Below are 15,127 nucleotides of genomic sequence, written 5' to 3'. Positions count from 1 at the left end.
TCTGGTGAAAAATGAAACCGAAGTGTGAGCAATTTGATAGTCAAATCACGAGGCACGATTTTCGACGAGGCATCTGTCAGTTGCTCGTGTGCACGAAGGCGTCCCCATTCAAGGCTGATGCAGGCCCATCTTGTGCGCGCCGGGTTCGGTCATTGGAATGCATTAGAGTTGCCTAATTCCGTTTTCATTCAAGAAGAAGGCGGGACGGACAATTGTCCCCGCCATCGTGCTACTCCTTCGACCCGGAATGGCTCGTCGTAAAGTCGACAATAGCCCGCCGCACGCCTTCCGGAGACGGCGTCGCAGCGCACACGTCCGGCTCAAAGCCAAAGGTCCGTCGCAGGTAGTCCCTCGTCGTGGGCCCTATGGTGGCGACGTAGGTCCTGCCGTCCCTGGCCTCGGCGGGGCGCGCCCTGCCCGACGCCTCGTCGAGGAGACCCAGGCCGCGCAGCAGGCTGTCGCAGCCCGTGGGCGAGAAGACGACGACCCAGCGCACGGGGCGCGATGCCGTCTCGTCGAGGAGGCGCGCGAGGTGGTCGGGGGAACGTGGGCATGACGCCCCGTGCCGTAGACGGTCACCCTCGGTCACGGGGATGCGGCGGTCTGCCGGCAGGGTTGGGTCGGTGAGGGTGCGGGGGATGATGTCCCTGCGCTGCTCGCCGACGAGAAACAGGAGCGGCGGTTTCGGCACGCGCGCGGGGTAGCGGGCCACAGCGTAGTCGTCGAGGATGAACGCGGCGAGGGCGTCCCCGTTGCCGGTGTGGGAGCCGTGGATGGCCAGGGGCGGCGTTCTGGGACCCGGCGACCAGGCCCCGCGTCGTCGCGGGGCGACGCTGTAGACGGGGACAGACTGGAGATGTGCCAGGCGGCGTCGTCTGCGCCTGAGCTCTTGCCCTGTTCGACGAGGCTGGTGAAGGCTTCGACGGCGCGTTGGGAGGTGAAGATGAGGCCGCCGTAGGACGCGCCCTCGTCTGAACGAATGCCTCGGTTCTGAAGAAGGGTCCGCACCTCATCCAGGCCCTCTCGGATGAGGGTGTGCTGCAGCACGGGGACGAAAGTGGGCTCGAAGGACCAGCCGTCCTCGTTGGTTGACTCGAACAGATCTTCGTACGAATCTCCCGGCGACGATCTCGTCTTGAGCAACAGTATTGGCACCGCGCCGTTGACACTTGCTTGTGATGCACTCATGTTGGCGGGATATACCTGTTCGACTCGGACCGCTGACGACGCGCAATGTACAGAGGAGGCCAAGTCTCTGGTCCTGTCGATTGGAGCAGTGATATGGTGCGGCGGTCAAGATGCGAGCCTTCTATCAAGGTTTCTTCCATTATTCGAAGCTGTCCAGATGCCGGGTCCACCACTCGCCGTTCACGGCAGATCCCCCACTCGTTGAATGCTGCACCTGGTTACGTGCCTAGGTCCTGGAGCTCTGGATTTCTTATCGATAAGGACCGCCGTGGAACTGGCGACGATGTTCTGGACAGGACAAGCAACCAGCGATGGTTTTAGCAGCTTACAAATTTTGGAATAGTTTTGATCAGACTTGCCAGCACGCTCCTTTTTCCCTTTGGCACATACATTGCGAAACTTTCTTACGCTTGGAACCCATTCAATCTGCTACGGACATCTCCAGCATGGCTCAGCCGGGACGGGACGACAACACCAGTGGCGTGACGCTCGCGGACACAAATCCAGCTGCCGCACCCGGCGCAACGGCCGCCGGAGCCGACGAGGCCAAGACGAAATATCCCAAAGGAATCGTTCTTGGCCCTGACGGAAAGCCGTTCGTGCCCCCAACACGACCCACGCGTGACACTTCTGTCTCGTCGCTGCAAGCAGACTCGCTAACTTGTAGACCGACCAGCTGCCGAACATGCACATCTTCGACCTTCTGGGCGTCGATGGGCAAGACACCCAAGACGAAGGGATCTGCAGCGACGGCGACGGCGCCATCAGCGACGAATGGGCTTCCGGCCGACTGCCCCCCGGATGTAGAGCGCCTGGGGAACAGCTCGTGGACGCTCCTGCACAGCATCGCCGCCACATATCCCGAGAACCCAAGTCCGGCGCAGAAGGACGACCTGCGCGGCTTCATGCGGACGTTCAGCAGGCTGTACCCGTGCTGGGTGTGCGCCGAGGACTTCCAGAGCTACATCAAGAAGGACGAGGTGCGCGTCGAGGGTAGGCAGGAGTTTGGCAATTGGCTTTGCATGGCACACAATGAGGTGAACCGCAAGCTTGGCAAGAAGGAGTTCGACTGTTCGCGTTGGGAGGAGAGATGGAGGACTGGGTGGAAAGACGGGCGATGCGACTGAGGTCAAAGGCACAGCGATGAAATCATGGTATTGGGAGGCGTCTCGGTCTGGCATACACACCACTCCCGCTTGTAGAACATTGTACATAGGACGTAGATGAGCACGACAATACTCCTCCGATCTGACACGGCTTTGACGTGGGAAAGCATCCGACAAAAGGCGAGAAAGTTCTGCCACGGGGGCAAAGGAGAACAGGAACAGGGCCACAATGGACAATGCCCATACAGAACGAAGGCCGGGCTAGGTTCGAACTAAGTCCGAGATGGCGGGCCCGTAGCGATGGCGATGGCGATGGGCGATGGCGCTTGTCAATGGCTACGGGCCATGCATGGCGTTGAGTCTAGGCAGGCAGAGTCAGGACGCTGGCAGGTGCATGTAGGCGGATCCTGGAAACGACACCGGCAGCAGCAGCCGGACGGCCCCACTTCCAACCATGACTTCCGTATGCATGTCGTGGGCTGAGCTTTTGGGAGGAGCTCAGCTAGGTGCCTGCCCGCATCTGGAGCTTACGGACGTGGATGCCATTGTGTGGCGTGGTGGAGGGTCGATTACATCACTACCACGATAGGACCCCTCTTTCGTTCTGTGAAGCAGACATGGCTGCACCCGCTTGTCCCACCACCGATGCTGGAGCTCGGCATGACTGGTGGTCCAGCGCTACCAGACAATAAAGCGAATCGGTGCGTGTCTTACGAGCAGGTCCCTGTCCAGAGTAATTTTCGAGTGATGCGGGAAGGACCGAAACTATCATGTTGTCCTGGAGCAGAGACAGCTCCAGACGTGGCGTGACCCGGCGTCAACACCACCATCAGACTTTACCAGTCCTACCGTCATCTATTGGACCGGCCTAGCTATCTCCTACCTAGCTACTGACCATTCGTCAGCTTTCTGCATTCTCTTTAGTGTCCTTATAAAATCCATACGTCCTAGACCCCTCGAGCTCCCTACCTCTGCTCTGCTTGGTTCGCACATCGTCAAACACTCTGCTATACTACCTGTCCCGCGTCATACATCAGATCAGAACTCTTGCTGTGCTTCACCCCGAACCAGCCATGGCTAGGTATTCGCGAGGAAGGGCTCTAGGGAGCGCATTGAGGATGCCTACTACCTGTAGAGAGACTCTACGAGATTGCTCCGCTCACTTCACGGATTGCCCGGCGACTACAACCTTGTCGCACTGGACTACCTTCCCAAGGCTGGCGTCAAATGGGTGGGCAGCGTCAATGAGCTCAACGCAGGTGAGTTCATGACCAAAAGGGTTGTTTAACAGCTCGATTGATGGAATTCCCTAGGTTATGCTGCAGATGGCTATGCCCGTGTCAAGGGAGTCTCGGCCATCATGACCACCTTTGGCGTAGGTGAGCTGTCGGCCATCAATGCCCTCGCCGGCGCCTACTCGGAACACATTCCTGTCGTTCACATTGTCGGATGTCCCTCCACCGTATCACAGCGAAACGGTATGCTGTTGCACCACACTCTCGGCAATGGCGATTTCAATGTCTTCGCCAACATGAGCTCCCAGATCTCCTGCAACATGGCCAAGCTCAACAACCCTGCCGAGATTGCGACCCAGATTGATTATGCTCTTCAGCAGTGCTACATTCAGAGCAGGCCTGTCTACATCATGTTGCCTACCGACATGGTGGAAAAGAAGATCGAGGGCGCCCGACTCAAGACACCGATCGATCTTGAGGAGGCACCCAACGACCCAGAAAAGGAGGACTACGTCGTCGATGTCGTCTTGAAGTACCTCCACGCTGCCAAGAAGCCAGTTATGCTCGTGGACGCCTGTGCTATTCGTCACAGAGTGCTAGACGAGACCCACGCGTTGTTGGAGAAGTCTGGTATCCCCGTCTTTGTGACGCCCATGGGAAAGAGTGCCATTAATGAGACACACTCCAACTACGGTGGTGTCTACGCCGGCGAGGCCTCGCGCCCCGAAGTCAAGGAGAAGATAGAGTCGGCGGACTTGATTTTGTCCATCGGTACTCTCAAGGTGAGCTACAGGATCTCCCACATAGCAATCAATTTTGGCTAATTTGTTCACAGAGCGACTTCAACACAGCCGGCTTCTCGTATCGAACCTCTCAGCTCAACACCATTGACTTCCACAGCACACACACCGTGGTACGATACTCGGAATATCCTGGCGTCAAGATGAGGGGCGTGCTCCGTAAAGTGACGGAGAAGCTTGACCTCAGCAAACTGTCGGTCATCCCGTCGCCAGATGCCCCTGTCGCCCTGCCGACGAAGGAAGAGGATTCGTCACAGACAATCACTCAGGCGTGGCTGTGGCCCAGAGTAGGCCACTTCTTACGCAAGAACGATATTGTAGTGACGGAGACTGGCACTGCCAATTTCGGTATCTGGGACACAGCCTTCCCAAGTGGTGTCACGGCTCTGAGCCAGGTTCTCTGGGGCAGCATCGGATGGTCTGTCGGCGCTTGCCAGGGCGCTGCTCTGGCCTCCAAGGACGCCCAGACTGACAGGCGGACTATCCTGTTTGTGGGCGATGGATCATTCCAGCTCACCGCCCAAGAGGTCACCACGATGATCCGCCATCAACTCAGAGTAACAATGTGAGTTCCACCCTCTATGCGCCCAGCGTACATGACTAACGGAAAATTCACAGCTTTGTCATTTGCAACGACGGCTACACGATCGAGCGTTTCATCCACGGCATGGACGCCGGATACAATGATGTTGTTCAGTGGAAGTACCAGGACACGGTCACGGTGTTCGGCGGCACCGACAAGACTGCCAAGAAATTCCAGGTTCGCACCAAGGAGGAGCTGGACAAGCTCTTCAAGGACGAGAGCTTCAACAATGCCAAGGAGGTGCAGTTTGTCGAGCTGTACATGGAGAAGAAGGATGCGCCGAGGGCACTCATCATGACGGCAGAGGCCAGTGCCAAGACAAATGCGAAGGACAGCTAGTGTACTCATGATGTTTTGGCGGGGAGATTATGGCAAGACCTAAGGTTGGAGGAGACTGAATGCGTTGTAAGGACTGAACAGAAATTACCAAAATAAACCACTAATGTTACCCTCGATATTCTCATGAGCAACGTGGGACAAGTCACGTCAAGAAGCGAGTCATCGGAGGCTCTGTGATGCATGCGGTAATGATGGTCTGTGTGCAGGAGGTGGGTCCCCTGACGACACACAGCTGGCTGGTGAGTGAGTATGTGGCTACGTACTTTTCAATCGCTGAAGCTTCACCTTGGAAGCAAGCGTATGAAAACCTCGTTACTGTGTGTAGCTCAACGCGACTCATCATCCCATCACCAAGATCTCACGCCGTCTCGAAGCGATAATTCACCATCAGTCCAAGAAGACCAAAGGTTCACTTTCACGAAAGCGACAATGTCGGATGCTCCCAAGAGGAAACAGGGCGGCCAAGGCGGCGGTGGAGATAGGCCCTTTAAGAAGAGCAAGGTAGGCCCCTCACTCTCTGAACAAGGCGCTGGCTTCCCAGCCGGAGCACCATGCGCCTCTTTTTCGTTCTTTGTAGATATTGGTTCGGAACGCAGCACTGACGGTGACAGGGCGGCAACGCGGGGGCCTGGCAGACGACGGCGCACAAGTTGAACCTGGCCAAGCTGAGTGAGAAGGATGCGCATCTCGAGGCCGGAGGGCAGGGTATCTGGGTGACATTTGTCCGGGGCATGGACCGCAAGGCGATTGTCGAGTTTGAGAAGCTCTGCAACGAGGTTGGTGTTTTTTTCCTTCTTCATCGCTGCGAGACAGTCTGGTGATGCCCTTCGCCCTGCTGCCGTCCCGCCCCTTTGCACTCCTGGGCTGCGTGCTGACGTGTCGTACAGCTCGGCGAGACGATGTACGGGATTGCACCTCCTGCGGACGAGGCGGCGGTGCCCGGGGAAGACGACGAGGACGACATTGAGGCGTCGATCCGCAAGGAGATGGAGGGTTTCAAGTCTCAGGAGCCCAAGCCCAAGGGGGCGTTCGCCATTGTGCGTGCCGACATTGAGTGCGTCTTCTTCCTCAAAACGCGGGAGCCCGTCGACCCTGTCGCGTTGTGTCGGCGCATGTGCACGGATGCCAAGGGGTGCGCCACCGTCATGGAGAGGAAGACCAGGTACATCACCGCTTGACACCCGTAGCCGTGACGGGCAAGGTGGCCAGCGGTGTGGACAAAGTGGCCAGGCAGGCGCTCGCACCGTGGTTCCAGGGCGTCAAGGCGGAGGATGCGAGCGAGGACGCGCAGAAGGACGCTGCTGGCGAGGGTCAGGCGCCTTACACGGTATGTCAAGCGAGGTCTGGCTTGAAAGATGTCAAGATTCTCCTACGTGAACTATTTGACGAAGAGTGTATGCTAAAGGTGGTGGTGTGTGACAGTACGCGATCAGGCCTTCGATCCGTGCCAACAGCGACATCAAGCGCAACGAGGTCATTGATCAGGTGGCGGGCTTGATTGGCAAGCAACACAAGGTCAACCTGGATAATCCAGACAAGGTCATCCTTATTGATGTTTACAAGGTACAGTTCCCGCGTGACCACCCTTTTCGCATCGCCCCCCCCCCTAGTCTACCGTCTCGTGGATATGACAGCTGACGTTGATGGCGACCCCATCAGAACTTCTGCGGCATGAGCGTCGTCGATGGAAAGGAGTGGGAGGAGCTCAAGCGCTACAACATCAACGAGCTTCACAAGGCAGTAGCGAAGCCCAAGGGAGGCAACAAGGCGGCTGAGGCTGATGCTGTGGCTGCGTCTTCAGACGCGCCGGCGCCCGTGGTTGTAAATGAGACGCACGACGAGGAGGCGAAAGCGAGCTCGTGATTGATGGATGGGCTAGGCCTTGGGAAGTGTGCGAGCCAGTGCAAGCCTTCGCGTCGGTCAGCTCTGATCCTCGGGGGTGGGCGAGACCGCTCCACGGCCAGGATGCAGGTCGGGCATCCGCCAGCAATGGGTAACGTGCCGTCAGCGCGCAGCTGGAAGAATTATGGGAGTCGGAGGAGTTGGATGATTGCCCAGGCCGGAACGCGAGCCCTTGCATCTAGACAGATGCCAATTGAGGCTCTCGGTGTGGGAGACGGATGGTATGCGGGTGGTCGGCCTGTCATCAGCGGCGGTAACGTGGCGGGCGACATATCGAGCATCAGCATCAGTCATCATTCCCTCGAGGCACAGGCCAGCTACAACATTTTGCTTCTTGGGGCGTCATATTTGGCAGCTTAGCCTCTCCCGATGGTCTCACCCTGATCCCCCACTCATCGAAATTTGTCGGCTTTAGATGCTGGTCCCCCCGTCCGGCTCCGAGACGGGCCTTGAATTTTCGCAGCGGGGGTGAGGAAAAGGGCAACGAGGGCCAAACCTAATGACGGCTTTTGCCTCTACCTCTGCCCCCCTCTCACTTGTGCTTGTGACAGTGGTGGTGGCCCTGGTCTCGGTTGGCGTGCACCCTTGGTCGATCAGGCTAAAATGACGCTTGCTCCGGGCGGCCACGCTAAGCCCTATTGCGACAATTTTGACGAGCAGAGGGTCTGAGGAGGGTCGGAGAGAGGACCCTCTCGGCACGGTTCCTTCCAGACGTTCTAGCGAAGTTCCAAAGTGCAGGGCAGAGACATCTGCCTGAGTGTCACGCCACCTCTTTGCCTTGTTGCCTTGTTGCCGCGTCTGCGTGCGAGTGTGACTTATCTCCCCTTGAGACACGAGTTAGACGTCGCTGGGAGATTTGTAGCGCCAGTAGGAGGAGCTGGAGGCTCAACTCCAAGTCGAGGCAGCCAGGACGTGGCCATGGCACCAGGCGGGCGGCACATCTTTCGAGTGAGCTCCAAGTGATGAACATGTTCGTTTCTCAAGAAGGGGAAAGACCTACAGCATGGCCGCTTTGGGATTTGGGTCTCGTAGGATTAGGACAAGGACACTGGTCGAGCTGCCGTGCCTACCTAGGTAGGTACCTACCGAAGGTAGTTGATATGGCTGCTTTCGGCGGTCATGTCCTTCCTTCCACGGTACCTAGCTTCTCGTAGTAGGTAGTGAGGAAAGAGGTACTGACGTGGAGAAGAAGCACCGACGTAGGACCGAACACTACGTTGCTCCTGCCTACATTCACCCCCACTGAGAAGCTTACTCGGTACCTGTGGATGTTGGGGGGGCTGGTTTTTGGTCTTCTTTTTCTTTTCCACAGGAAGCAGCTTCTCACATGAAGCGTCAAAGTGCTGGTCGCTCTCCCCTCATCCACCCCCCCCCACCCCTTCCTCACTCCCCCCCAATCTTTAGAGTGCATCGTTCAAAGGGACAAGGTGAACCAATCATTCGAGAGGTAGGACCCTCCACGACGGGGGGGGAGGCTTTGGCTCGCTTGCTGTCGACCAATCACCAAATCTCCGGCTCGCTTCCCCATGCTCCTGGGACCTTCGATCCCCAATTTTCCACCCAGAGCATCAGCCAATGGGCACGTCCACTGTCATCTCTAGCCAGGTACGTTTTCTCAACGCCAACTCTTGATTTGGGTCTCGTTCCCTTCAGCTCAACCTCATCAGTTCCCAGCTCCCCCAGCTACAAGGTGGCCCTCCGCCATCCGGCTTTGGATTGGACCCAGAAATCCAGTGGCCAGACTGTGTGGAAAAGAGAAGCAATACACACACAAAAATCCGACCAATGCTAGAGCTTGGTTGACCGGACCTTGAACCGAACGAGTTGGCACGCACTGTCTATCCAATCTCTTCGCATGCCTACTTTTCCCTCCCTCTTTGCTCCTTGGGCGAAAAGGACGAAGATGGCTTTGGATCGCTCCGTGTAAACAAACAGTCGGGCGGATCTTGTTTCTGCGCTGTCATGCGAGTCGCATTGGATGCATACGCAGCTTCCTTCGCATGAGCATGGTCGGCACCCCATGTCAGAGACCCTCAAACGCTCATGTCCGAACCAGGTCCCTTGCTCTTTGGCTCTTTCTCCCTCTCGCTCTCCATGACGAGGCCCTGGCCCTATTCGCATTCGTGCAATCTCTAGCCACGTACGCACGCGCGCCCGCACCCTTCCGGGCTATGTCTGCCGGAGACGACTGCAGGATATCTCCAGGGGGGGGGCGCATCTTTCGGAACTACGAACGGAGCTACGAAGGGTAGGTCGAGGAGGAAACGCCCTCACCGAGGACCTGGCCTTGCAACTCTCTAACCCCGGAACGGGTCGGAGCAGAAGCGATTTTCGGATTACGCAGCGGCGTGGCTTTGGCAAGTATCGATATTGTTTCTCCCTTGTTCATACATTCCCATCTTGCCCAGTGAGTGCCTGGGCCTCTAGCGGGCATCTGACCTACTCGTCTCACATGCCCACTTTCTCTCTAGCGCAGTCCTCCGGCTTGGATCCTGGATGTGGGTTGACGCTTGTGCTCGTGCTCGTGCTGGTTGGTACCTACCTTGTGTGTCATTATTAGCTATGCAACGACCATGACAGCCCCAACGGGTCACCCGCCCGGTCACTTGGGTCCACGTCCATCTAATCGTCCCAAACTCATTCTCGCGGTGTAGGCTTTGGCGTTTTGGGCGTCCCATTAAGCGAACAGGAACCGTACTACTGTGCACCCGAGACGCCCAGTGGATCGCTGGATCGCTGGATCGCCAGGCGCGTTGCTTGTCTTGTCGACATGGCTCTCACTCTTACACACACACTCTCTCTCTCTCATCCACTCTCTCGTTGCCAACCAAGCGCAAGCTTTGAGGCTTCGAGGCTCGCTTGCTCGTCTATTCGCTTGCTCAAGGCTGCGCAGCGAGCAGGCCTCTCGCTTCACCACCACTCCTTTCAGCCCTCTGCCATGTCTCGCCTCGTCTCCTATCACCGTTTCTGCCTTTGATCGCCAAAACTACCAGGCCGCCACAACGCACAAAGTTGGCCATAAGGCCCCCTCCCTTTCTCTCGGCTCACCTTTCGTCTTCGTCGACAAATAGCAGCGTTCCGGTAACCGGATCCTCCTACTCCTACTCCTGCTACTCTTCCTGCAACGTCCTGCAACTCGCTTTTCATGCCCACTCCCCCCCCTGGTCCATCACCCTGTCTCACCCCTGGTCCTGTCATCAACGCCAATCCCGCAGTTGTACCTCTTGGGTACTGATCCTATCCTTCGCTCGGCTCTTACCATCCCGGACTTGAACGACGGAACCCGCTCGACGCAACCTGCTTGCCTGCAACCTGGCTGCATCGGACTCTGTCCACTCGCTTGCGGCTCATTCCACGGACAGCCAGCGTCTCTCTTTCGCCTCATGCCTGCACTGGTAGTGGCCTCCTTGCTTGTCTGTTGCAGACACACTACTACAAGCAGCCAACAGACAAACTCTCCCCCTTTCTTCTCATCCCCCATATTATAATACACACCCTCATATCATCTAAACACTGGCAACCCTCCATCTCAGCCGACTCTCCTTCAACTTCACTCGCATCTCGCATCAGGAACCAAGGGTCTCTTCTTGCCCATATTCGTACACTAATCAGATACATCGTCAACCCACATCTGGTGTGTACGACTCAGCCCGACAGCCTCCCACTACAGCCACAGTAACAACTACTTCAACTGGGCCCCTTACGACCCAGTAAACGCCTCGCAAGACGTTCCGCAGATCTGCAATCTGCCGTCCAGCTCGCGGAACAAGGCTCTTTGAGAAGGGCAGTCACTCTCTCCCACATCCAGTCTTTCTCTCTGTGCCACACGGAGGAGAGAACCCTTGGGGCCACCATACGGAGACCACAGAACGTCCCATGTGCGTAACACTGCCCACCAGGTCCATGCAGGCTGTTATAAGCCGTGCCGTCCCCGACGTCACCGTCCAACATGTCCAGCCCGTCTCGTCTTTACGCTCACAGAGGCTCTACGACGTTGAGTGTACGAACGGCACGAACCTCGCCATAGCCCTCCCCGCCATGCCCATGGCCAGACTGCTGCGTTCTGAGCAAGGATCCATTAGCTCCGAAGCTGCCGTTCTCAAGTGGCTAGCCGGGCTCCATGTCAAGAAGCCCCTTCTCCAAGAGAGGACGCCTGAGCCAGAAGAGACCCGTGTTGTTCTGTCTCGGGACGGTAAACATGTCCGAACTCCAAGCAATAGTTCCTCAGACGACCACTCCGCCAGTACGCGCCTGGCAACTTTCCTGCCGCAGCTCCTCCTACACTCGGCCGGCTCGAACGAACACAGGATCGAGTACAATGTCACAAGACCCACGCAAGGCAAGCCGATAGCAGACTTGAGCCCGCCCCTGAACCCATCAGAACGCAAGCTTGTCGATCTACAGACGGGACGCTTCTGCCGGAGGGTGTCGGAGCTCGTGTCGCCCACGGGACGCTTCGGTCCTGCCTTTGCCGTCCTGCCGACACTCACACCTTCGCACTCCGGAGCCTCGACGCCCTCGGCCAGGCGAGACGCCAATGCCCGCATGATCCAGTCCAAGGGCGTCGAGACGTGGGCTACAGCTTTCCACTCGATGCTCGAGGCTGTGTTGCGAGACGGAGAGGACATGGCTGTTATGCTCGCCTATGCCAACGTTCGACGACAGTACAGGCGGCTGGCTCACGTTCTCGAGGGGGTTACGTGCTCGAGGCTAGTTGCCGTTGATGCCGGAGACAACGTAAACACACTTGTGCTGCGCAAGGCGAGGCACGGAACTCCAGCCACAGACGATGACGACGATGACAGCGAAGACGAGGAAGACAGAAAGACGGAGACTGGATCTTCACAGGCTGGAGAGGACGACGAGCAGGCAGAAGAAGAAGACAAGACGGCGCTTGAGGCGCCACACGATATCACAATGACCGGTATGAAGGACTGGAGCCACTTCATCTTTGGCGACCCCCTATTCGCGACCGTCTTCAGCCGAGACACGACCGACGAGTTCCTCAGGGGTTTCAACGACGCGGCCGCCGGGCACAAAGCAGAAGGCGAAAGCAATGAACCGCAGAGCAAGTTCGATTCTGTCCTCATCGAGGACAAGGCCAACGCCCACGTCAGGCTGCTGCTGTACGACTGTTACCACAACATCACCCAGGTGGTCAGGGAGTTCTACCGCCCGCGCAAAGATAGCAGCCGGCACGAGCTCGCGGCGAGGAAGAGGCTCAATGATACACTGACGAGACTTGAGGCGATTGGCGAGCCAAAGCCCACGCTGCGGAGGAAACGCAGCGGTGAGATGAGCCCAGCGAAGAGGGCGAAGAGCGAGGGGCCGGAAGATGCGTGATGTGCAGTGCAGCCGAGCGATGACATGACGAGCCTTGACATTTTACCCCTATTCTGATGACCTGCCCCCAGCGAGAGATGAATGCTCGATCAAGAAAAAGGGGGCACGGATACTTATTTCTTAAATCAATGAAAGGACTTATAGAGGAAGCGATAGGATGAGACGCAGAGTAGTCTAGGTAGCATGACGAAAATTGTGATTAGATGACTCCTATTCTCACTTTTCTGCCTTCTTCGCACCGGCAGCATGACTAACATCATCATCGCCAAAGTCTTCGTCGCGCGGCAGCTGCATGCCCATCATGCCCAACATGTTGCCCGCAGGCCCGGCCATGCCGGCTTGCCCCTTAAAACTCTCCAGCAGGTTCTTGGCGAGATTGTAGTCAATGTCCATCTCGCCGTCCGTGCTCTCGTCCTCGTCGCTCCCGGGCGCCTCCGCCTCCTCGTCCTGCCGCGGCGGCCGTGGTCGTAGCCGTGTCGCCTCTTCTTTCCCCTTTCCCTTTAGCGCCGCCAGCTTCTTGTCGGGGGTGGGGTCCAGCTTGAGCGCCCCGTGTTCGTTCAGTTCCGCCTCAAACTGCGCTGCCAGGTCTCGGATGCCCTGGTCGTCTTGGTCGATCGTTGCCGTTTTTCGTGACGTGGTGGTGCTGCTGCTGCTGGGGACGCCTGCCGGCGGCCCCTCGGCCCCCGTCGTCGACGGGAGGCCCATCATCTCTCTCATCATGCGGGCAAACGCCTCCTCGTCAAAGCTCACCGCCTTGTCCTCGTCCTCGCTGTCGTCGTCCCACGAGCCCAGGCTGTCCGTGTCGTTGTCGCGGTCCATCTCGTCATCGTCGTCGTCTCCGGCGCCGTCGACGCCCGCAGCGTCGTCGTTGAGGAACGACTCAAATCGCGACACGAGCTTCCGCAGGTCCGCTTGGGCGGTGGCGTCGCCAAAGCCCGACTTGGCGGCCCCGTCCTGCTTACGGCCGTTGCTGTTGCCGCCGCCGCCGCTCTTCCCGTCGAGCTCACGCTCAAAGTCCTCGTAGTTGATGTCGAGCCAGGCGTCGTCGTCGTCGCGGCCCGCGTCGGTCCACGCCTTGATCTCGTCGTCCGTCGGCAGCGCCGCGTCGCCGTCCTCGCGCAGATCGTCGAGGAGGATGCCGACCTCGCGCGCGGCGCGCAGGTCTGTCCTGTCGAGGCGCTTGACCATCATGTCGAAGCCGCAGGCGAGCTTGGCGCCCGTCTCGAGGCGGCGCCGGGCCTGGTCGTCGGGGGCCTTTTGGACGAAGTCCGCCCACGGCTGCGGGAGGTCGAAGCGCTGGGAGCGGAGCTGGGCGAAGAGGACGCGCGTGAAGGTTGCGCTGACGGTGACGAGGTCTTGCGGCGGGAAGTGGAGGTCGGCGGATGACGAGAGGAAGGGTTGCAGGGCGATGGGGTCACGTAGGTAGAAGGCCTCGACGGCGGGCGCCATGGCCTTGGGCGCTTCGTGGAGGACGAGGGCCAGCTTGCGCGGGATCGTGACGAGCGAGTGGTGGAGCGAATTGGCGATCTGCTCCGGATACTTTTCGAGCCGGTAGAAGGCTTCGGCATCGATGAGGTCGGACTGGACGAGACTCTTTGGGCTCGATCGGATGAGGGCCAGGGCATCCGGTAGCGAGAGGATCTTGTTGCTTCCCTTGTCGTTCAGGGGGATGATGTGGAGTTTTCCCTGGTGCAGCCATGCGCGGTTGCGATCCATCTCGGGGTTGAGCCATGCTGGGAGTACATTGGCTGCTTCGATGAGGAGGAACTCCCCGTCGCTGTCAAATATGCGTATCCAGAGATTTGGGTTGGCGAGACTCAGTTTCCTCAACAGGAAGACAATGAGCCACTCATCTTCCACAGAGTCGCCGTAATCCGTGATGCCGTGGACATAGGCGAGTCCTGGAGGCGGCGTTAGCCATGGGGGACTGCAGGGACGGACAGACGCAATGCCTTACCCTGGTCACTTTTCACCTCAAGGCTGAATTCTCCTCGTTGCCATATGTAGTCGCTTGCCACGTCTTTGGCTGACGCCAGGGCATTTTTTCGAACGTCTTCAAGCTTTGAAAGCTCCTTGCGGCGGTCAGTCGAATTTTGGTCGACGAGGAACAGCAGGTATTCGACGCAATTCTCAGGTAGACGTTTGTCTAACCCGTCCAAAGGGTTCTGCTGATTTCCGGTGTCTGCCATCGGGGGGGCCTTGGCTCGCCGCCCTACACGACCTGGCACGCACTTTTCTTAGACTGTGTCTTCAGATCGAGACTTTGTGTGTTGGCCCGCTGAAGAATGCCTAGCTCCGTGTTTCCATAGCCTTGTGTCTGCAAGCTTGCTTCATGGATAAGGATCTTCAGCAGCGTCAACAGACTAAGACGGTGGAGGACAGAGTGCGGCAAGTCCTGCGCCCTGATTTGACCAACAGCTCCTGTCACCGTGGTTCATGGATGCATGATAGCGGGGGGTCGGCTGGTTCCCAAGGCGTTTTCTGCCTTGTACCGTCGTGATTCAGCTTCGGATGGCGGGGTGGTCAAAAACGCGCTAGCGCTTCTGTCGTTCGAGACCTGTACCGGGTACTAGCTGCTTCCTCCTGCCAGGCAGCTTCTTGCCAGGTAGCGGATACACCAAGTGACCCTCT

The 15,127-nt window shown here is 58.0% G+C and overlaps 6 protein-coding genes across 6 annotated transcripts; 4 read left to right on the top strand and 2 right to left on the bottom strand.

Annotated features, from left to right (window-relative positions):
* Window positions 1-229: 229 nt before the first annotated feature.
* Window positions 230-1,188, bottom strand: VDBG_09706 (uroporphyrinogen-III synthase; the record flags this gene model as incomplete). The annotated part of the gene is made up of 2 exons (XM_002999940.1): window positions 230-850; window positions 904-1,188. 2 exons carry the CDS (start codon window positions 1,186-1,188, stop codon window positions 230-232), a joined length of 906 nt encoding a protein of 301 aa, XP_002999986.1.
* Window positions 1,189-1,634: 446 nt separating this feature from the next.
* VDBG_09705 (FAD-linked sulfhydryl oxidase ALR) lies at window positions 1,635-2,315 on the top strand (the record flags this gene model as incomplete). Its single annotated transcript, XM_002999939.1, has 2 exons — window positions 1,635-1,783; window positions 1,856-2,315. The coding sequence occupies 2 exons, from the start codon at window positions 1,635-1,637 to the stop codon at window positions 2,313-2,315; spliced, it is 609 nt and encodes a 202-aa protein (XP_002999985.1).
* Window positions 2,316-3,367: 1,052 nt separating this feature from the next.
* Window positions 3,368-5,391, top strand: VDBG_09704 (pyruvate decarboxylase; the record flags this gene model as incomplete). The annotated part of the gene is made up of 5 exons (XM_002999938.1): window positions 3,368-3,375; window positions 3,432-3,553; window positions 3,608-4,311; window positions 4,365-4,894; window positions 4,948-5,391. 5 exons carry the CDS (start codon window positions 3,368-3,370, stop codon window positions 5,249-5,251), a joined length of 1,668 nt encoding a protein of 555 aa, XP_002999984.1.
* A 289-nt stretch (window positions 5,392-5,680) lies between these two features.
* On the top strand, window positions 5,681-7,114 carry VDBG_09703 (conserved hypothetical protein; the record flags this gene model as incomplete). The annotated part of the gene is made up of 6 exons (XM_002999937.1): window positions 5,681-5,752; window positions 5,863-6,027; window positions 6,139-6,413; window positions 6,482-6,578; window positions 6,674-6,814; window positions 6,911-7,114. 6 exons carry the CDS (start codon window positions 5,681-5,683, stop codon window positions 7,112-7,114), a joined length of 954 nt encoding a protein of 317 aa, XP_002999983.1.
* A 3,915-nt stretch (window positions 7,115-11,029) lies between these two features.
* Window positions 11,030-12,496, top strand: VDBG_09702 (conserved hypothetical protein; the record flags this gene model as incomplete). Its single annotated transcript, XM_002999936.1, has 1 exon — window positions 11,030-12,496. One exon carries the CDS (start codon window positions 11,030-11,032, stop codon window positions 12,494-12,496), a length of 1,467 nt encoding a protein of 488 aa, XP_002999982.1.
* A 216-nt stretch (window positions 12,497-12,712) lies between these two features.
* Window positions 12,713-14,685, bottom strand: VDBG_09701 (SGT1-like protein; the record flags this gene model as incomplete). Its single annotated transcript, XM_002999935.1, has 2 exons — window positions 12,713-14,397; window positions 14,454-14,685. 2 exons carry the CDS (start codon window positions 14,683-14,685, stop codon window positions 12,713-12,715), a joined length of 1,917 nt encoding a protein of 638 aa, XP_002999981.1.
* Window positions 14,686-15,127: the final 442 nt, after the last annotated feature.

This window comes from Verticillium alfalfae, genomic scaffold (genome assembly GCF_000150825.1).
Source record: "Verticillium alfalfae VaMs.102 supercont1.16 genomic scaffold, whole genome shotgun sequence".
In the NCBI taxonomy this organism is placed as follows: Eukaryota; Fungi; Ascomycota; class Sordariomycetes; order Glomerellales; family Plectosphaerellaceae; genus Verticillium; species Verticillium alfalfae.
The sequence above is the reverse complement of the archived record's forward strand: the minus strand, read 5'-3'. Positions and strand labels throughout refer to the sequence as shown.